Source organism: Xiphophorus hellerii, chromosome 6 (genome assembly GCF_003331165.1).
Source record: "Xiphophorus hellerii strain 12219 chromosome 6, Xiphophorus_hellerii-4.1, whole genome shotgun sequence".
NCBI lineage: Eukaryota > Metazoa > Chordata > Actinopteri > Cyprinodontiformes > Poeciliidae > Xiphophorus > Xiphophorus hellerii.
The window spans coordinates 29,159,076-29,182,351 of record NC_045677.1 but is presented as its reverse complement, the minus strand read 5'-3'; the positions used below and the strand labels follow the sequence as shown (position 1 = coordinate 29,182,351).

Here is a 23,276-nt window from a genome sequence, read left to right as displayed (position 1 = left end):
TCATATTTTGGAGAGGTACTTATACTTTTACTTGACTCTGAGATTTCAGTACTTTATACAACACTGCGGTTACATATGGAGCAGATTTAGAAATACACCAAAAGCAACAGAATTTGCTAAAAACTGTGAGAACGGGAGACCACAAATAATATAGGAAATAGCGCTCCCTTCACTTTCAAGGTGCATCGGTCCCATTTCCAAATAAGGTATGAGACAGTGACAGTGGTCTGTCCCCACCCCTTCCTGTTTTCTGCAGCGAGGTTCTTCTCCATTTATGGGAAATGAGCCTCTTTCCCTTTAAGTGCAGCCTTACTTAGTAAGCATGAGGAAGCGTGTCTCCCTAACTGAAAGTGAAACTTCTGTCATAAGGCTCTGGTACATTTCTGCAGTGAGTAAACGTTTTCTCTCTATTCAGTCCTTTATATTGGTGTTTTTATCACTTCTCCAGCTCTTCCTCTTCTCACCAATAATGTCTTTGTTGTTACAGCTTTTGGAGCACTGCTCTGTCAGATTATCCTCAGTGTTTGTAGATAGATTCCAGATTGTTCTGATCCATAATGTTCCTCTTTTATTATTTACAAGACAAGATGGAGTCTGAGAAAGTGATCGAAGTGGCGACTCTGGGCCGACCGTTCAGACTCGGGATGCTGTACGACTGCCGCCAGGATGCAATCATTCCTGGTAAGGATTTATATTTTCTTATTTTTAAATGATTATTTATTTTACCTCATTTTGTGAGGGGAAGAAAAGTGTTTTTTTGTTCATTATTTTCTGTCTTTTTATCCTTCCTTTGTCCTTTTATTTTAGCTTTTTAGTTATGAGTTACTCAGTTTTTTTAAAATGTTTTTTTAGTTTTGAGGCTGTTGTATTTTGAGGGTGTGGCTGTCATGTGTAACGGTTGGCATAATGGTGCTGAGAACTTGAATTTCCCCATCGGTAGAGGAAGAACTGCGCCTCATTTCCGCCCCATTAGTCATCTACTGATTTATGTTTGTGAAAAGTGATGAGTTTTTTATTTCACAGTGGGCTACAATATAAAATAACACATTGTTAGTCCGCCCAGTTAGGATTGTTTTTGCTTGTAGTACTTGTGAGGGCGGGCTGACAACTTTTCCATTAATTTTGTTTGTTGTTTATTTTGTGGCACTTCCCTAAATACTTACATCCTGTTTGGTGTGATCCCCATGTTGGGTTGACAACGAACGGATAAAGCTAGCGGGAATCCTTCATGTATTTAATAATAAATATTAATAATTAACTTAATTCCTGTTGTTGATTATTACGCCTTGGCTGGTCCAAGCTATAACAGAGGCATATAATTATATTAATAGTTAAACATTATGTTGTTTGGCTGGTTTGCACTAAGATACGTTTTAACCTAAAAGAAATGGACTGTGTCAATCTGACCTAAAAGTCAGGAAGGAATTCAGATTTGGAGAGATGTGGAATAAGAAGAGAGGAAAGATGTTAGTTTTAAGCTGATGTACAAGAAAGTTCATTTCCCCTGCTTGCCTGCAAAGGAACTGGGCCGGAGCCCAAGACTTGGGAAAGGATCTCTGTTGGGACAGATAAGGAACAAACAGTTTGACTAATAGTTCTTCTGATGGAGCAGATCTAATTCCAGGAAGTCGACTCCTAATTCTCGGAACTTCTAAATTATACATCCGGTGTAAAACGGAGCCAGAATTGCTACGCAAATTAAGTCCAGTAACTGGTCAAAGCTTCCCAATACACACCAGTAGAACTGAGACTATAAAAAACTGATGTCAGAAATTGAAGTCAAGAGATTTTGGATTCCTGTAACGATGTAAATGTGATATTTTGGTTCCGCAGATGTGCATTAAATCTCTTCCCATTTTGCCTATGAGCAGAGGGAATTTGTATCATTTCTTTATTTATATATTCCATCAGTTTAGGCACCTTTAAATTCCTCCATACAAGTTGGTTGGAAATGCAGCAGATGTGTTGATAAATATAACAAAATAGGATTAAAAGAAAACAAACGAAACAAAATAACCTTTTTATTTTTATGGTATTGAAATACCATCTGACCTGGGCGTGCTGTGGTGGCGCGACCCACGTTTGGAGGCCTCGAGTCCTCAACACGGTTGTCTCGGGTTCGATTCCCGGACCCGTCGACATTTACCGCATGTTGTTCCCCCTTTCCTGTCAGCCTGCTGTCATATAAGGGACACTAGAGCCCACAAAAACCCCCTGGAGGGGAGGGAAAAAAAACATCGGACCAGACCCCCTAAGACAGATTACAACGGGGAAATGATCCCCACACTTCCCATATCTGTACCCACTGTTCAGTTGCCACATGCCATAATGGGGTTTTCCTAGCAGTCTTTAAACGCACCATGTGAGGTCAGTTTTAGCACCAGGTGTATTTGTCAACAAAGATTACTGACAGCATCAGATTGTAGCCATGGCAACACAACAATCAAACTATGAAGATAATTTTTTGCACCTTTACTTCCTAATTAAATTCCACATTTACAGTTTAATATTTGAATCAAATTTGCATTGTCATTGTAAATAAATGAATGCTAAAATTTTAGATCTATGATCTCTGTTACAGTTAAAGCTTTCGTTAACCCCGAAAAATAGTCTATTACCAGGATTTAAAAGGCAGAACAAAAAACACAGCTTTACTAAGAACAAACACCTGCGCAGGGGAGAGAATGTTGTACAGCCAGACGCCATCAAACCAACTCTGCCAGACAGCGAGCAGAGCATCAATTTTATTCACATCTTAGACGCCCAGGTGGCGCAAAAACAATTCCAGGAAGTCAACCAAAAATAACGTTTCTTGGAACAAGGTCATCAGGTGCAAAGTTTAGGTCAAATGGGAAATTAGACAGATCATGACGCAACTCCACATATATAGAGTAGATAACAGACATGTGGTTTCCAATAATCGCCTTGCTCGCTTCACACCCCAATGGTTCAACAGTTTAATCAGAGCAGGTGCGAATACTATTTCATCTTTATCAGCAGTTAGGTGTCTATACAGAAATGAGGCTGTTGAAGGGAAATGAGCCGCCCTTGCAGACAGAATGACTTGTGGTTTGACACTTCCTCTCAACGGAAGCAGAAGCTCAGAGCTGCAGCTCAACTTCAAGAAACACACATGATAAATGAAAGAACAAAATTAAAGAAAGAAATAAACAGTATGAATAATTATTTCATTTGACACTTTAATGGGTCCCTGAAGGTCTGGGGGTCCTAAGCAGCTGCTGGGTTTGCTTTGACTTGGGCCAGAAAATAAAAAACCTTCAGAGAAAATGCAGTAATGTAAAAAGTTCTGACCTCTGAGGTCGTCTGGATCTGTTTTCTTCATGTGTGTTTTTAGGTCAACAAGCTTCCAACAACAGACAGAAATAGAAAAAATAAAGGTTACGTTGCTTTCCTTCATCTTACTAATGTAGATGATTGTATCTCACTAGTTTGGCTTTTGACCTTTGATCCCTGCACAACTTTATACAAACAAAGCCAGTGATGGTGATTCAATGTGTTAGGATCTGTTGTTGTTTCAGTTTGGTTTTGTTATGTTTTGTGTTCCTCAGTTTTTCTCTCAGTTCTGCCTCGTTTCCATTTACACTTCAGTTTTTATTGATTCTAGTTTATTTCCTGTTTCTATTTATTCTTTGTTGTTCTAGTTTTATGTTTCTCTGGTCTAGCTATTCTGTAGTTAGATTTATTTCCTGTTTCTCTGTGTACTCTCCCCCTTCACTCACATCGTGATTAATACTCCGCGCTCCTGTCTGCACTTTGGTCCAACGCGCCTCATGATGTCTTATAAAACACTTTGTGCTTTGTGCTTGATACCGATATGAAAAACTTGTAGTTACCAAAATGGAGTTACCATTTCAAAGACTGTGAAATGACTGTTGCTTAATGGAAACTGTCAGTGTTTTGAATCTATAAATGGCCTCTGAAATCCCCAATATATGAATGTTTTCTCTGTTTCTACAGGATTAACACTCTGGGACTCTGATGACTTGGAAAAAGACAAAAGTGAAACCCCACAACCAAACAGTAACTTTGAGATAGTTGCTTCTGAATCTATTCAGGACAAATCTTCAGCCTTGGATGTTAAAGCATCTTTGAAAGCAAGTTTTTTAGGCGGCCTAGTTACAGTTGAAGGATCGGCCGAATACCTCAATGATCAGATGACGTCCAAAAATCAAGCCAGAGTAACACTGCAGTACAAAGCTACCACAAAGTTCCAAGAATTATCAATGAATCATCTTGGAAGAGGCAACATGAAGCATCCAGATGTTTTTGAGAACAAAATAGCAACACATGTGGTCACAGGCATTCTGTATGGAGCTCAAGCATTTTTTGTCTTTGACCAAGAAAAATCTGAGACAGAAAATCGCCAAGACATTCAGGGCAACTTGAAAGTTTTGATTGAGAAGATTCCAACCTTTTCTATTGATGGTAAAGGTTCCTTACACCTAGAAGATAAGGACAAGGAAAAAATCCAGAAGTTCTCTTGTAAGTTTCATGGAGACTTCCTCCTTGAGAAAACTCCAACGACCTTCCAGGATGCAGTAGCAGTCTACCAAAGCCTGCCCAAGCTGCTGGGAGCCAGTGGAGAAAATGCCGTACCAATCAAGGTCTGGATGCTGCCTCTGACTAACTTAGATTCTTCTGCAGCTAAACTTGTCCGTGAAATAAGTGTTAGGTTAGTTCAAGAAGTACAAAGTGTCCTGGAGGAGCTCAGTGACCTGGAAATAAGGAGCAATGATGCAATGAAAAACATTACAACACAGCAGTTTCCACAGATTAACAAAAAACTTAAAAGTTTTAAAAGTTTGTGCTCTGAGTTCAGGCTTGGATTTCAACAAACGCTATCAAAGAAGCTCCCATCAATCCGAGGAGGAGGAGAAGAAGAGTCTGAACTTGCAGATGTCTTGAAGAAGATTCATTCCTCACCTTTCAACAGCAAAAACCTCAATGACTGGATTGACTGCAAAGAGAGAGAAATATATGCTCTGAAATCTTACACCAGGATGATGAAGAACACCAAAATCAAAACATCTCTGACTATCCTAGATGAAGAACTTCTCAATGCAGAGCATGCTGTGTGTTTTGTCTTCAGCTCACTGGAAAGAGATGAGCCATACCTCTCTGCTTTGCTGAACTACTTAGAAGACAAAACCAAGTCAGACGATTCACACAGTTATGATATTGAGAAGGAACAATGGTATCTCTCAAACAACCTGAAAGATGAAATGAGAACAAAGGTAAAACTCTTCAGTGACTTTGCAGAGGCCAACACTGAGACCAAGAACACAACATTCCTGGCAGTAGGTCTAACAGATGAGAAACATGAAGGTTCAACCATCTACCTTTATAAAGACGGATTCCCCATCAGTAAGAACTTTGAGCCTCCTTCAAAGCCTGAAACTGTGACAGCTGCTGATATAAACCACAGCAGTGTGACTCTGAAGGTTTCTCCTCCCAGGTTTGGAGCAGAGAGCGTCACATCCTACTCTGTTGAGTTCTGCGTCAGGGGACAAGATGAATGGAAACAACAGAATGAACCAAAATCTTCAGAAATCACAGTGACCCAACTGCAGCCAAACACAGAGTACGTGTTCAGATGCAGAGCTGTGACCTCAGCAGGTATTGGACCGGCCAATGTCATCAATGATCCCATTAAAACTTTACCCTGCAGCCCTGCTGGAGAACCTCAATGTGAACCAAACTCTTCTGAGATATCAGTGAGTTGGGAGAAACCTGCTGAGCTCGGACCAGATGTTCAGATCCTGAGCTACATTGTGGAATGCGCAAAGGTAGAAGATCTCAGCTGGAACCAAACAAGGTCAAAAGGTGAAAAGGCCATCATTTCAGGACTTCAGTCAGAAACACAATATTCAGTCAGGATCACATGTGACTGTGGTGGGGCTGGAAGGAGCAAGGAAAGCAAGATTGTTCAGGTTCATACAACAAAGCGAGAATTTGCACGACTTCCTGAATGTCTAAAAAATATTAGCAAGAAAACAAACTCAAGTTTTCGATCAGTCTATGAACTCCCACTGAGAGAGGATGATCTTGACATAGATGGCTGCCGAAGGTACATACTTGGTAAGGAAAGTCTAAGACCCAACCGTACCATCATGCTCCTTGGAGCAACCGGATCAGGAAAGTCCACTCTCATCAATGGAATGATCAACTTTATTGTTGGTGTTGAATGGAATGACAGCTTCAGATTTAAACTGATCAGCGAGGAGTCAACGAGATCCCAAGCTCACAGTCAGACTTCAGAAGTCACTGTGTATCAAATCTACCACCAGGATGGGTTTAAAATCCCGTACTCTGTGACTGTCATTGATACTCCAGGCTTTGGAGATACCAGGGGAATAAAACGAGACCAGGAGATCACAGAGCAAATTCGAAGGATTTTTACCTCTGCTGATGGCGTCACAGAGATTGATGCCGTATGCTTTGTTACTCAGGCTTCACTGGCACGCTTAACAGCAACACAGAAATATGTGTTTGACTCGGTTCTCTCCATCTTTGGCAAAGACGTGGCAGAGAATATTATCATGCTGGTCAGTTTTGCAGATGGCAAGCAGCCACCAGTTCTTGAAGCAATAAATGTCTCTGGGGTACCATGTCCCAAAAATGACTTAGGATTTCCAGTTCATTTCAAGTTCAACAACTCTGCACTGTTTGCACATAATAAGTACCAAGAAAGCAGCACTCATGATGAGAATTCTGATGAAGAGGAGGGGAGCTTTGATGAAATGTTTTGGAAGATGGGGATCAAAAGCATGGAGAAGTTCTTCACTTCTCTGGGGAAAATGACATCCAAAAGCCTGCTCTTGACCAAGGAAGTTTTAAAAGAACGAAAGCAACTTGAGGCAGCCATTGAAGGTTTGCAACCACAAGTCAAAGCTGGATTAGCCAAACTTGAAGAAATTAAGACAACCAAAGAGAAGATAAAGGAGCATGAAGCCATCATAAGTTCAAATGAAAACTTTGAGATTGAAGTGGATGTTATTAAGCCAATCAAAAAACAGATCACAGAGAAGGGAGAGTACATTACCAACTGTACACAGTGTTCAATAACATGCCACTACCCATGTATGATAGCAAAAGACAACGAGAAGCATGGATGTGCAGCAATGGATAACAGAGGAATGTGCACTGTATGTCCTGGAAAATGTATTTGGAATGTGCATTTCAATCAAAAATACAGTTGGGAGTACGTCCAAGTAAAGGAGAAGACAACAGTCCAAGAACTGAAAAGCAAGTACGAAAATGCTGCGAAGCAAAAGCTGACTACTGAGCAACTGATTGAGAGGCAAGAGGAAGAGATTGCTCACCTGCAAGAAATAATGCTTTCTCTCATGGATCAGTCAGCCAACAGTATCACTCGTCTTCAAGAGATTGCCCTCAGGCCAAACCCTCTGGCTGCTCCAGATTACATTGATATGATGATTAAAGGAGAGGAAGAAGAGGCCAAGCAGGGTTACAAGGCCCGAATCAAGTCTTTGGAAGAGATGAGGGAAAAGGCCCTACTCATGTCTAAAATGTCACGACGGGAAGTTTCTGTTGACAGACAAAAGAAGAAGGAAAGCAAAGGCTATATGAAGAGATTTCTAAATTTCTTTGGATATTCAGAATGATGTCAGCATGTCTGGATTTGTTAGAACAGTTTTTAGCAGAAAATAGTTTCAAGTAGAATTGTTCCCAAAACAGAAATCTTTTTTTGTTGTTGCTTTGCACTTGTTAAATCGTGCTCAAAATTTTAAGTATTTGGTGTTGGTTCTGACTCTGACATCATTAAATGAAGAGGGAGAAAAAGGTTTGAGTCTATATCAACACTGCCTGAAATACACAAATGACAATATTCTTAATATAATTCTAATTTTTCTAACAAACATTTTAAACAATCACTATTACCCAGATATTTTAACCAATAACGTAATGAATTTCTGACTTTCTGTAATTTATGCAAGTCAATGTGTTAAAGCTGATGGGGTCTACAAGCGGCTGGTTATATCTAAGTTGATGCTTTTGTTTGAAGTTCTCTTTTTAATTTGATTTGCTACAATAATTTTGGGATCAGTTATTTTTTATTTTTCTTAATCAGTAATTAACTTCTTCAATGTAATACCTAAAACATAATATTTAGTACTGATCTCCTGTCAACCTGCATTTGGATGCTTATTGTAAAATCAAGATCTTTTAGGTAAAAGTTGTTAAACTGTTTAATTTTTGGCATAATTTGAGTGTCTCTTTTTATTTAAAAGGAAATAAAGGTCTGCAAAGCTATACAATTTCAGTAAAATGAACCTGGTGTGAGAAAACCTTAAGAAAATATGTGCTTTAGTTGAACTAAAATAATAAATTTTCCAACACAATTTCGTTTGTCTGCTTGTGTTTAAGGTCCTTTGATTACAACTGAAATGTAGGAAGTGCACTTGTTAATTTTAAGTAAAATGTTAACATGTAAAATACGATCTATGCATTTATAGCTAATTTTTATATAAATACATATCGATATGTACTTTATGTAGGGAAAATTTCTCTTCCATGTGGGACTTCCATGTGCTAGAAAAAGCTGCCACCATAGCTAAAAAACATAAATTAAAAATAAAGTATATTGATGCTGAGAATCAAAAACATTGGAAGACACTGGCTCAACCCAAAATGTGCCGTTAAAAATATTCTAGTCTCATATTTGAATTCTTTTTTGAGGTGTGGCTGGGGGGATGTCAGGATTTTTTGAGTTTGCCTCGTTTATTCAGGAATGACCCATTGAAACATTGAATTTCATTCTCCAGGGTGTCCTGTTAAGAATGAATTCAGACCAAGTAAAACACAAAACACCCCTGACCAGGTAAATGTTAAAAAGTGTCTAAGGGGCCACATTTTAGGAATAACCTAAATGTTTTGCACAGCGTACATCTGCTGTCAGGGCAGTCAAATTTAGTTACTATCTGACCTCCCAACAAACTCGTGCTAATCCTGACAGTCCTCAGAAACCTATACATTTCATCAAAAACTTAATATCACCTATATACATATGCCTGAGTGTCTAATGTCCAACAAAAAAAGGTAGGTTTAACTTTAGGTTGTAACAAGCTCCAAGTAGTCTGCCCCCTGCTGGTCAAAGTCCTGAATCACATAAAAATGCTAAAAAAGAATCCCATGTAAATGTGAGTCCCTACATTTAGGAAACATTTCATTTGATAACTGGAATCTGGATGATAAAAAACTGCTGCTAATGCTTTTGGTAGCGAGCAAAAAGTCAATCACTAGAAAATGGTTAAAGCCTGAAGCACCTACAGTTGAGGACTGGGTCAATATTGTACAGGACATTTACATTCTGGAGAAGTTCTCTTTTTCTGTTCAAGGTCGAAGGGAATCATTCTTCAGAATCTGGTCTAAATGGACAAACTATGTAAAATCAGTAATTCCTGTGGACTAAATATGTCAATCACATGCAAATACTGTTGTGCAGTGTATTGTACCCTGGTTTAGGATTATGGCAAAATTATGCTCTTAATTGTGTTTTCTTTTTTTTCTCCTAACATAAGAAGAATCAGATCTGACCCTCCTTTACCCCCCACTCACTCTTGTGTTGTGGTTGTTTGGTTACTGTAAAAAAAAAAAAAAACCTGGATTGGCTTATGCTGTTCCTTCTTATACTTCCACTGTGTTGGAAGTTGAATTGTACAATGTAATTGTAACTTGCCTTTCCAAATAAAAGATTAAATATAAAAAGTTAAAAAAAAAGCTAAAAAAAGATTTATGTTTTCCAAAAAAATACAGTATTCATTGCAATGTTCTGCATGGTCACCCCATTTATGGGACAAGGGTCTCTTTCCCATTAAATCGCTGCTTCTAAGTACTGAGTAAACATTAGGAGGAGTGTCTCCCGCTGAAAATAATTCAAAAATGAAACTTCTGTCTCAAGGCTCTGGTATATTTCTGCAGTAAGTAATGCATTTCTTTAGGACTTTCTTTTAATTTTCTTAATTTTTTTTAAAGCAACAATCCTGGAGGGGTTTTTGTTGCTTTTTTGTTTTGTTTTTAAGGGTTTTATTGGCTCCAGTGGCCTTAATTGTAGAGTGGTCAGACAAGGAAATTAGGTTGTGAGAAAAGGCAGACATACGACAAAGGTCAATGGGCTGGGACTAGAGGTGTGCTGATCGATCGGCCACTGATCATAATCAGTCGATTTCTGTGAAAAAGTGTATGATCAGTGATCACCGAGCACTGTCTCTTGTTGCATGTGCAGCTTATCCCCCCTTTCCTTCGCATTGCACAAGCGCACAGCAACAAATCCTAAGCAATGTGGTGAGGAACTATAACGCTCTGAGAGCGAATGGGGACGTTGCATGTTACACCGAAGAAATACCTTGGGGGTGAAGCACATCAAAATGTATCTACTATGACGTTTAAAAAATAAACACTTTTCAGAGTTTGGCTACATCGAGGCTCACTGCAGGTAAAAAAAAAAAAAAGGAAGATCCGGAGCAATCAGATAGCAGGTAAAGCAGTGCACAGCTACCAATACTCACCCGGATTAGCATCACAGTCAGAAAGCTAAACAAATAACCTGAACATTAATTAAAATCTTTGAGCTAGAGGTGTACGGTGCTGGTTCTGCCCCGCTGTTGTACTGCCGCTATACTTTTAGTAATATTTCACAAACGTAGCTTCGCTTCTGCTCCATCCACAGTGAACTCTCACACTGAACGTCTGCTTAAAGCTGCAGCATGTAATTTAAAACAACAAAAGATTTTATATATGTATTAAAACTTTATTTAATCCTAATGTAAGACGGATAATCTCTGAAAATAAATAATCGACCTCCTCTGCCCCCCTATGTTCAGCGGAATTACTCTGCTCAGTCAGAACCAGCCAATCAGAACCAGCATTAATCAGCTAGCCAATCAGAACCAGCATTAATCAGCTAGCCAATCAGAACCAGCATTAATTAGCTAGCCAATCAGAACCAGCATTAATCAGCTAGCCAATCAGAACCAGCATTAATCAGCTAGCCAAGCTCTCAGTGTCATGGTTTGAGTTTTTCTGTGTATTAATTTTGAGTTTCCTCTGTTTCTGAGTCTCCGTGTTGTCCTGTCTCCCCTTGATTAGTTCCCAGGTGTGTCTCGTTCCCTGATTACCTCCTGTGTATTTAGTGTCACCTGTGTCTCTGTGTCTTTGTCGGGTCCTTGTCGTGTGTCAAGCCAGTCGTCTCAGTTGGCGTCCTGTCTGCGTTACTCGTTGTCCATTCGTATGCCTTGTGCTACCTGTGATGAGCCCTGGATTCAGCTCAGCAGTGCTGCCTCGGTTTTTGGACTGTTTTCTAAGTCATTTTGATCATTAAATCATCACTTATTCACCTGGGTCTACAGCGTCTGCCTCACCACCTCTACATTGCACTTCATGACACTCAGGAAGTTTTGATTCAGTAACTCAGGATTGTTTATTTTATTTTCTCGTCAGACCTCCTGTAGTTTGCAGGCCCAGCAGAGCCTGAACTGGACGCAGAGAAATCAGCATCAGCGATCAAACTGGATGAACACAGCAGATGGCTGAACTGCATTTACATTCTTAATGAACAAAACTCATCTGATCTTCTGTACCTTCCAGGTGAATCTGTGTTGTGGAACGTTCAAAGACGACGGAAGCAGTGAAGTAGGACAAGGACACTTTGTCCAGTTTGGTCCTAAGACAGATTCCAGGGTTTTCCCCAAAGAACTTGCTAAGCCCGGTGGTCAGGGCGCCTGGTTTGCCAGGAGCAAGTTCAAAAAATGATATTTAAAGAACAATATTCATAGTTAGATTGTTTTGTTACCATAGCTATCCATCTGTGGCAGCTGAAGGAGGAACAGCTTATCCTGCTCTCTCCTGTCCTTACTGATAACTTTGCCTGAGTTATTTTTAAAGTGACAGTTTTTATAGTTATATTCACATTTTCAACATCATAACTGGATTACTACAAACCTAAGGACTGGGGAACTTTCTTACTTTTATTTTTACCTTACTTTTCTTCATCTCCAAGTTGAACCAGGACAAAATGCCTCCGGCCGACCCCAAGGACATTAGCAGTATTATACAACGACTTCAGTCTATAGAAAGGAAGATTAAACAGCTGGAGGTGAACTTTGAAATCAACGCTAACTGTGGAAATGAGACAACTCTTCCTCAAATCAACGGAGAGGTTGTACGCCTCGCATCAAGCAGCTCACCCTGGAACGCTCTGGGTGCCAAGCCGAAGCAAAAGTCTTACACTGCAGATCCGATGAGGCGACTGACAGGGAGAACCCCTCACCTGGAAGAATCAGCGTGGCCGGCTCTGAGCCGAAACCCACCTTCAACCTCAACACCTGCTCCACCAAAGAAAAACAAACAATTCCATTATTGATGGAACTTGACTTAATGCTGTGTTTTGATTGTTGATTCTATCTTGCATTGTGTTTCTGTGTTTGTAATGAGGTAAAGCACTTTGAAATGCCTGCTGCTAGGCCTGTCACGATAACAAATTTTGCTGAACAATTAATTGTCTCAAAAAATTATTGCGATAAACGATAATATTGTTTGAAGACCTTTTAACACTGATGTAATGTAAATGAAGTAATAATGCAGGCGATTTCTTGCCAAAGATAGATACACTTTATTTTCAAAAGAACACTAAATACTGGAACTGATGAACAAAATAAACAAAACAACCAAAAACAAAAATAAAATGGATTCTCAGTCTCCATCAACAAAAAACGCACTTAAAAAATAACTAAACAACATAAAGCCAAAGTGGAAATAAATACTGCATTCAACCAAAAGATTATGAAGTCTGTATATTATATTGCCCTTCAGTAATAATTAGATTTAAATAGAGAAGATGGGCACATCGACTACCTGATGCAATAGTTCACACTACATGATTTTTTGCTCCTATTTTTCCCCTTAAAACAATCTTAAAACGTTGGTCTTTCTAAGATTGTGTGGTGTGTTACGGTAGATCGTCGTTGCCGCTCTGATCTAAATCAGGGTTTTTCCCCGACTGGGCGCTTTAACGTAGCCTGTTGAATGTGACAGGCAGCCAATCAGAAAGCAGGATTCCCCTCCGCGCTTTCTGAGTGGAAATTAGAGAGGGGAATCCCAAACAGCTGACACGGCGCAACACGACGTGGAAACAACATTAATGTTTATTCAATATGCAAAGAATATAGAAATGACAAGGGGAGGAGTTGGAGCGAAATTGCTACCGCAGTTGATAAACCCGGTAACTTTTCAGCTGTTCTTCGTTAACGTTAATTTATTAACTTCGTTAATAAACCCTCTTCGTTAACAAATAGGTTCTAATGATTTTCATTCAGTCAGGACTTTACTCTGACATTAGCCACATGCATTGCAGGTAGATTGTAGTAAAGCTTTGATTAATGCCTGGTTTTAAAATTAGTTCACTGGACTTGTAGCCATTATTTTGTGCCCATTGTTGGACACCACACGGCAGGACCGAACCCGATGGAACCGTTATACCTAGGATTTCTGTCGGCTAATGTGTGGTCTGTCAGGTTTTGAAAATGGGCCGACAATTGGCCGACAGCTCTAAGATCGTGTAGTCTGCGCTGGGCTTTACACTAAGGCAGGCATGTCCAAAGTCCGGCCCGAGGGCCAATCACGGCCCGCGGTCAGATTTCATACGGCCCGCAGCTTCGGTCTTATAATGTATTATTTATGGCCCGCCTGCACTGTGAAACAGAATAAATAAATCATAAAACTTGAAACTGTAATTCCTCCTTTCACCAAATGGTGGCAGCACCACTTTAATACTATCAGTCTCTGCCTCTGTGCAGCGAACCCCTCTCCACTCATTTCTGCCATGGCCACTGCAAAGGAAACGAGGAAAGTTTACAGTGAGGGCCGCCGCTTTCAAGAGAGATGGGAATTACAATACTTCTTTTCTGAAAATCAAGGCAATTGTGCTTGTCTAATTTGTAATGAGACGGTTGCCTTGTTTAAGGATTTTGACGTAAAGAGACACTACCAGACTAAACATGCTAACACATACAACAAGCTAAGAGTCACCGTGCTGAAAAACTGAAGCAGCTCCAAGCTGCCCTGGCATCACAACAGCGATTTCTTTGGGCCTGGGTCAAAAGAAAATACCACCAAAGCAAGCTACGATGTTAATGTTAATAGCTAAACATGGCAAACCTTTTACTGAAGGTACATTTATCAAAACTGTGTTATGAAAATGGTGGAGAACATTTGCCCTGAGAAGAAGCAAGAATTTGCGAATGTTTGCCTGGCACGTAACAGTGTGGCACTGAGAGTTGAGGACATAAAACTGAGTGTTTTGAACGGTAACGTCTGTCACTATCAGCAGTGAAGAGCCAAAAGAACATTTATGCACCTGGATTTATGGCACTTATTTTTATTAAACTCTTGAGTAAGATTTGGTTATGAACCTGTAGATGTGATACAAACTATTACTTTCTGAAAGATATTGTAAATGACAAGAGCAAAATTCACTTGTTTTAAGATTTAATAATAACAGACAATTTTGCATTACTTATAACTCCTGTTTAAAATGTTCTTGAGGCAAAGATATTTTTAAACTCATGTAAATTTAAGGTATTTTATACAGTTTGTTCAATGTTATCTGACTCTCCAGATATGAAAGAAAAGCAGAATTTCTGTTTTTAGAGTTGTTCTCATCTGCCTGAGTGGCTTATATTTGGTTATTTTGTCATTTGAAAAATAAAGATAATTGTGACAATGAAAATTGTTTTATAACAGTGTGTATTTGCATGACACTTTTGTACTTAAAAAATGTCCGAACAAACTATTGGCCCCCAGGCATCTTGACTTTATCAAATCTGGCCCTCTTTGCAAAAAGTTTGGACACCCCTGCACTAAGGAAATGAGGAAGGGAGGGTCAGTGGAGAGCACCGGAGTTGAGCCTTTTTTCATTCAGTGTCATCAACAGAAAGAGAAAACGGTCAGAAGAAACGATAATGCTGATAATTAAAATGACGTTGGTAGTTTTAATTTATCGTACGATTAATTGATTTATCGTTTATCGCGACAGGCCTACTTGCTGCTGAAATGTGCTTTACAAATAAAATTTGATTGATTGATTGATTGATAGCAACAATCTGATGCTGTGAGTTTAATCCTTGAGTTTGAGCTCTGTTTGTTCACAAATACAAATTAATAAACTGTGATTATAACTTATTGCTTTTTAGGTTGGCCAATTAAACTCTCAGGGAGATTAAATCTCCCTGCTTCTGCTTAGGCCTTATTCAGTCTTGGACCGGCCCTGCATGATGAATTAAATCCGCTGCACTGCGCACAGAAATGCGCAACAAACAGGAGATTTAATTTAATGTTGCTAATTTGGCTTTAATAGCTCTTCCATTTCATGTCTGTTGAATTTTTAGTAAGCGCCACAGAAACTTTGGGTTTCTGGCTTTGGTTGCCTGAGCTTTATGGGACGAGTTTTTAATGAGCGACCACGTGCATTAACTCTGGCTGACTAATTGGACAAAGCTTTTGGAATAGCTTGATGTATTGTGTAACCGTAAAAATAATAATAAAATAATATAAAACCAGCGTGATGCACTACTATGAGGTGAGTGCAAAAGCTCCTCACGGGCTGAACCTGCATGATGAGGTTAGCGCTCGTTAGTTAACCGCTAATTCACACGCCAACCAGGAGCACAGACATAAGCTTTACAGGGAAAACAGAGTCACACGCTGGGCAGCGTGTTGAGACGTAAACACCCTACATAGTCCTTTGTTGACAAAGTTAAATCATTTTCACCACTTGCTCAACGTACCTCTGAAAGAGCGACTAGAAGTTATTCCTGCAGGTCACATAGAGCTGCACAACCAGAGGTAACGCGGTGGGTTTTAAACTCTTCCTTGATATAGAGTTCTCCAAACAAACATAATTCCTCAAGGGGGGGTTGATGTAAATATCCATACATGTCAGCCTGTGTCCAGTCTGAGTGAAAGGATTTGTGCGGAGATAAACTTCAGAGATCAAGCAGCAGCGTGGGAGGCAACGTGCAGAGACATCAGCTGTATGATTGGTCGGCGTTCTCCCAGCTTTAAATACTGTCAAGAAAATCCGAGCTCATCCCACTTCCCCATGCTGGAGATTTTAGTTTAACAGTAATAATAAATAAAGTTATCTTTAAAATGAATCACTCAAGTGACATTAAGGCCCAACAGTAGACTTAGGTGTCAATAAAATAAATCTGGTTGTGTGTGTTGTTTTTGTCTAAAGCAAACTTTGCTTTAATTCTACTTTTTTCTATCTAATCATCAGAAATCATAGTCAGTCAGAGAGAGTCATGAAACAGGAAAAGCAGGTTTCCTGGAAAAAGAGGAAGTAAGTTTCCAGCCTGCAGATTGATAAATATAGCTGAGACTATTCCTTATTTTAAAGCATGAAAGTTTTAAAGAATGAAATCTAAACATTTTGAGTAATTTGATAAGATTCAAAGTAAAATACTTATATTAATACAGGTTTACTTGTAATAATACTTACAGTTACATTTGTGAGAACACTTACAAGAAAAACAAGTAACTGTAACTTTGGTATCAAATAATTAGAATCATGTATTATTCTTGGTTTCTTTTCAGAAAAACATCTGTAATAACTCACATTAGGATTATAATAAGTATAATTAATAAGTTATGGTTATAAAATCATAAATGAATGCTAAATCAGAGAAGCTAAAGAAAATAAATGTGAGATAAATGTGATTTTGACATTGAACTTGAAATGGTGTAAAAAGGTGTAACTGCAATTAAACATCACTGATATGTTGGAGGTAGATGGTAGGTGAAAGGTGAAAGGTTAAGGGAAAAGGGGAACTAACAGGAGAGCAGAGACGACCAACGCCTTATTTAGAAACAGATTGAACAACGTAAACGTTTCAGAGAAAAGGTCATGCAGGCAAGGGACATAGGAGGTTGAGCAACCCTGAGACATTAGCACAGACATCAGGACATAATGTCTGTAAGACAGTGATGGATATGAGATCATCTGTCTAAGCAGTCAGCCAATAAAACACGCACAGCAACAGTGCTAGCCAATGCAAACGCACCAAAAGGGTGGATAAACCCTATAAAAGGTGGGTGCAAAAGAGGAACCTTTGGTTGGATCCTCCGGGCAGCTTCGAGCCAAGATCGAGATGGACAAAGAACTCTGCAGCTGAAGAAGAGCCGGGGCCACAGAGCCGAAGACTGTCCTACGCATGGGGACCAACCCGTCAGGCCCACAACCTGTGGCTTCAAATCGCACTTCTCTCATCGGCTGGGTTCAGACCCCAAAGACAAGATGAAGATAAAGGCAAAGACAAAGAACAAAGACAAAGAAGAAGAACTGGTGCCTTCTTCCTGCCAGCACCAAGTCCTGTGTGACCTCACCATCCATGCAGAGAAGAAGCTCATCGGACCTACAGAGATCCCGGCCTTCATCGATCAACTTCCTCCTCCTGCTGCAGCACCTTCATCATCATCAGGCCAGGTCTGGGGTTCGAAACGCCAAACTCCGTCCGTCTCTCTCAAAGGTTCCCTTTTTAGTTCTCAGTGTCAGCAGTAGGGAAAGATAGACTAGATGATTGATTTTATTTATTTGATTATTTCTGCTACTGAATTAAGCTGTACTGACCCTTGCAAAAATGCCTTACTAATAAAATATTTAGCATAAAGAAAATCTAAAAGATGTTGTGGACATTCAGTTAATGAGTCACCTTAAAGTTCTTTGATGGTTGTAAAATAGCTCTGATGTTTGATTCTGGAGAGGAAAAAGTGGAAAATGTTTTTAGGTTGCTGGTAGCCCAAATGTAAAACATCATCCTTGGGACTCACTGAGTCACTAAAACCTACCTGGTTCAATAACAAATGCAAGTTGTAAAATAGAGAACGAGCGACCGTTAACAGGTGAGCTCTGTGAAACTAGTTGGCTGTAGGCTGCTCAGTCTGGCTAATTCACAGGGGGAAGAAGGGTGGGACATCTGGATGTAGGCCGTCAGAAACCAGGCGAATCGTTTCTCGAAACCAGCTTAAACAGAGTTTACTTCAGTTCTGGACAGGATGAATCCCAGCAGATTTAGGAAACTCAATTAACCCGTTAGAAGGAGAGCTGGTAGCACATCTCCCCTCTCAGAAGAGGAAGCAGAGAGTGAGAGAGTAGAGAAAGGAGGGGGGGGTGTTGCGCAACAACAAGTGGCGCCCAACATGGGGCTCGATCCAACGGAGTAGGATGGCCCTATGTGCCAAGTCAGTAAAAACAGATGTGAGGATCTGAATAGCTCACTTGGCTTGTTAACTCTTAAGGAATAGAGTTAATGGTGACTGATAAGGCCGTCAGTCACAACCCTTGCAGTAACTGTATGGCATACAGGTGAGGGAAAGCTTCTACTGAGGATAAATGACCGGATCCAGACAGTGAAGCTAGTAGCCAACATAGTCTAGACCCATCCCTGCTCGAAGGCTAAAGAGAGGCTTTGGGGGATAGACAACTCGAACCGACAGAGAGACGGAGTGATGGATGATCACTTCGAGGAGGAAAATCTGGGGAAGAAATCGGAGGAAGCCGGCCGTCCAGATCCTTTGGAAAATGAGGAGACCTCAACAGAACTGCATCAGCTTCTACACAGCTACTGTCACTCAGACCTGAAGCAAGAGGGGAAGTTGGTTCCAAGAATGAGGAACTGAAACATCAACCCCTGACAAAGGAAAGTTGGCTCACTCTTGCTGGAGTGGTTCGTGATGTAATGCTGACAAGAAAAGAAAAGACCAGCCAGCAAGCATGCACAAGAAACAGAGAAAAGTATCATCAGCTGACGATGGATGAGGAAGCACACCGCGTCCTCCACTGCAGCCATCGAGAAGACATCCGGCAACAGAGGAACAAACACCAGCAGCTGACATCATCACACAGACGCAGACATGGTTAAAGTCATCATGCAGACCCGAGAGAAGCAGCTTGAGAGCGCGAGAGGGAAACAAGTAGCTCATCACAACTTATGGAAGAAGAAAGCAGAACTGAGGCTCCGCCTGAAACTCGAGGTGCAGCGACAAGGCGTACACCCGAAAAGAAGCCCTATGGAGGGGCAAAGATGACGACCTTTCGTGCCACCAAGAAAGATTGTCTCTGCCGGTGTGGAGGTGGGACAGAACACCTAAGGACAGGTGGTCCTAGAGTAGCACGGGGAGCAGGTAGTACGGTGCGTGCATAAGGCCCTCGGATATGCAGGCGTGCTACACCCCCGTGAAGAACTGAGCAAGCAGGACTGCTGGATGTCCCTTCAGCCCATCCGATGCAGCTGTGTGACTTTGAGGTATGTGGTCGATACCCAGGGCACCCAGGGCAGCGGATGGAAGGTTTGTTCATCAAGAGCACAGTCCCATGGGGTTCAGTCTGCATGGATGTAGCAGAGCCAATGGGGACAACAGGAAAGAGAGGTGAGAAGTACCTCTTGGTGCTGATGGACACAGTGACAACTGCTAGAAGAGCAGGTCTTCCACTTGTTGTTGCGCAACACCCCCCCCCCTCCCCTCTGTCTCTACTCTCTCACTCTCGTACTTCCTCTTCTGAGAGGGGAGATGTGCTACCAGCTCTCCTTCTAACGGGTTAATTGAGTTTCCTAAATCTGCTGGGATTTACCCTGTCCAGGACTGAAGTAAACTCTGTTTAAGCTGGTTTCGAGGAACGATTCGCCTGGTTTCTGACGGCCTCCATCCAGGTGTCCCACCCTTCTTCCCCCTGTGAATTAGCCAGACTGAGCAGCCTACAGCCAACTAGTTTCACAGAGCACACCTGTTAACGGTCGCTCGTTCTCTATTTTACAACTTGCATTTGTTATTGAACCAGGTAGGTTTTAGTGACTCAGTGAGTCCCAAGGATGATGTTTTACATTTGGGCTACCAGCAACCTAAAAACATTTTCCACTTTTTCCTCTCCAGAATCAAACATCAGAGCTATTTTACAACCATCAAAGAACTTTAAGGCGACTCATTAACTGAATGTCCACAACATCTTTTAGATTTTCTTTATGCTAAATATTTTATTAGTAAAGCAGTTTTGCAAGGGTCAGTACAGCTTAATTCAGTAGCAGAAATAATCAAATAAGTAAAATCAATCATCTAGTCTATCTTTCCCTACTGCTGACACTGAGAACTAAAAAAGGGAACCTTTGAGAGAGACGGACGGAGTTTGGCGTTTCGAACCCCAGACCTGGCCTGATGATGAAGAAGGTGTTGCAGCAGGAGGAAGATGTTGATCGGCGAAGGCAGGGATCTCTGTAGGTCTGATGAGCTTCTGTCTCCGCATGGATGGTGAGGTCACACAGGACTTGGTGCTGGCAGGAAAAAAGGCACCAGTTCTTCTTCTTTGTCTTTGCCTTTGTCTTTGTCTTCATCTTTGTCTTTGGGGTCTGAACCCAGCCGATGAGAGAAGTGCGATTCGAAGCCACATGTGACGGCTGACGGGTTGGTCCCCATGAGCAGGACAGTCTTCGGCTCTGTGGCCCCGGCTCTTCTTCAGCTGCAGAGTTCTTTGTCCATCTCTTGGCTCGAAGCTGCCCGGAGGATCCAACCAAAGGTTCCTCTTTTGCACCCACCTTTTATAGGGTTTATCCACCCATTTGGTGCGTTTGCTGACTGCTCAGACAGATGATCTCATATCCATCACTGTCTTACAGACATTTCCTGATGTCTGTGCTAATGTCTCAGGGTTGCTCAACCTCCTGTGTCCATTGCCTGCACGACATTTTCTCTGAAACATTTACGTTGTTCAATCTGTTTCTAAATAAGGCATTGATCATCTCTGTTCTCTTGTTAGTTCCCCTTTTTCCCTTAATCTTTCACCTTTCACCTACCATCTACCTCCAACATATCAGTGATGTTTAATTGCAGTTACACCTTTTTACACCATTTCAAGTTCAATGTCAAAATCACATTTATCTCACATTTATTTTCTTTAGCTTCTCTGATTTAGCATTCATTTATGATTTTATAACCATAACTTATTAATTATCCTCAACTTATTAATACTCACATTAATAACTCTTAATGTGAGTTATTACAGATGTTTTTCTGAAAAGAAACCAAGAATAATCCATGATTCTAATTATTTGATACCAAAGTTACAGTTACTTGTTTTTCTTGTAAGTGTTCCCACAAATGTACGTGTAAATATTATTACAAGTAAATCATTATTAATATAAGTATTTTACTTTGAATCTTATCAAATTACTCAAAGTGTTTAGATTTCATTCTTTAAACTTTCATGCTTTAAAATAAGGAATAGTCTCAGCTATTTTTATAAATCTGCAGGCTGGAAACTAACTTCCTCTTTTTCCAGGAAACCTGCTTTTCCTGTTTCATGACTCTCTCTGACTGACTATGATTTCTTATGATTAGATAGAAAAAAGTAGAATTAAAGCAAAGTTTGCATGAGACAAAAACAACACACACAACCAGATTTATTTTATTGACACCTAAGTCTACTGCTGGGCCTTGATGTCACTTGAGTGATTCATTTTAAAGATAACTTTATTTATTATTACTGTTAAACTAAAATCTCCTGCATGGGGAAGTGGGATGAGCTCGGATTTTCTTGACACCCTGCAGAGGAACTCCGTTCACGTCACAGAAAGCAGGCAGGCGAAGACACTTCTCCTTTTTGCTCAGAGAAGGAAAAGGGAAGTTGCAGCTCGAAGTGTCACTGAAAACAGGGCAGATAGTTTGGATTAAAACTCAAGATCGGCCTGCAGCTACGGTGATCAAGCTGAGATTCAACGCCCAAGATTTTGTAAAGTAAGTACTGAACTGCAACACAGTACTACTGATGAAGAAAGGGGTCCACGAGGAAGCAGTGCTCAAGCCAGTTCTTAGCTACAGCGAACCAGAACATTACGAGAAGATGGCCAGAGAATCAAGCACCATGCCATCCTACATTAGACTGGCCACTATTACAGGAAGGTTGCCGTTCAAAGAACAACTTCAAGGCTTTGGACTGGGGGGCCGTGAAGAAATTGGACTATGCTAAAGAAGAACTCCTGTCACCACCTGATGGATTAAAATGGAAAAGGATCATGATTACGGATAAAGCGTCATGATGCTTATGCTTTTTGCTTTGCTCTGCTGAACAGCCAGAATCTTTTTTTTTTTGAGGCCTTCTGTCTCAGCCCATCTTCCCTTCCCTAAAGAACCATTCCACATCCTGAAGAACCGACAGTTCATCCAGCGAAGGTTCCTGTAGAAGAATCAGAGCGATCCAAGTTTTCTTCGACATTCATCACCTCATGGGGGAAATCAAAACTCCAAGGAGGGGGTGTCAAGAGAAGTGGAGTTTTGATGACTACACTGAGCCCTCTGTGACAACTGAGGATGAAGAATCTGCATCTTCACATCCCAGACGAACATCTTCTCTTTCCAGGGGATGAGGACGGCAAACTGCAGGAGGGTGATGGACTCCCAGCATGTGAAAGGTCTGACCTCGTGGAGGGGGTGTCAAGAAAACCCGAGCTCATCCCACTTCCCCATGCTGGAGATTTTAGTTTAACAGTAATAATAAACAAAGTTATCTTTAAAATGAATCACTCAAGTGACATTAAGGCCCAACAGTAGACTTAAGTGTCAATAAAATAAATCTGGTTGTGTGTGTTGTTTTTGTCTAAAGCAAACTTTGCTTTAATTCTACTTTTTTCTATCTAATCATCAGAAATCATAGTCAGTCAGAGAGATTCATGAAACAGGAAAAGCAGGTTTCCTGGAAAAAGAGGAAGTAAGTTTCCAGCCTGCAGATTTATAAAAATAGCTGAGACTATTCCTTATTTTAAAGCATGAAAGTTTTAAAGAATGAAATCTAAACATTTTGAGTAATTTGATAAGATTCAAAGTAAAATACTTATATTAATACAGGTTTACTTGTAATAATACTTAGTTACATTTGTGAGAACACTTACAAGAAAAACAAGTAACTGTAACTTTGGTATCAAATAATTAGAATCATGTATTATTCTTGGTTTCTTTTCAGAAAAACATCTGTAATAACTCACATTAAGATTATAATAAGTATAATTAATAAGTTATGGTTATAAAATCATAAATGAATGCTAAATCAGAGAAGCTAAAGAAAATAAATGTGATATAAATGTGATTTTGACATTGAACTTGAAATGGTGTAAAAAGGTGTAACTGCAATTAAACATCACTGATATGTTGGAGGTAGATGGGAGGTGAAAGGTGAAAGGTTAAGGGAAAAAGGG

At 40.3% G+C, this 23,276-nt stretch overlaps 1 protein-coding gene across 2 annotated transcripts; it reads left to right on the top strand.

The window, feature by feature from the left end:
- The first annotated feature begins 284 nt into the window (after positions 1–284).
- Positions 285–19,056, top strand: LOC116720921 (neoverrucotoxin subunit alpha-like). 2 transcript variants are annotated; one of them, XM_032564387.1, is made up of 5 exons: positions 287–388; positions 583–681; positions 3,979–5,945; positions 17,520–17,524; positions 18,973–19,056. In XM_032564387.1, exons 2-5 carry the CDS (start codon positions 588–590, stop codon positions 19,013–19,015), a joined length of 2,109 nt encoding a protein of 702 aa, XP_032420278.1. In that variant the 5' UTR covers positions 287–388; positions 583–587; the 3' UTR covers positions 19,016–19,056. The 2 variants fall into 2 exon arrangements, with proteins under 2 accessions (XP_032420277.1, XP_032420278.1); XM_032564386.1 differs by lacking the exons at positions 17,520–17,524; positions 18,973–19,056 and having other exon boundaries at positions 285–388; positions 3,979–8,384.
- Positions 19,057–23,276: the final 4,220 nt, after the last annotated feature.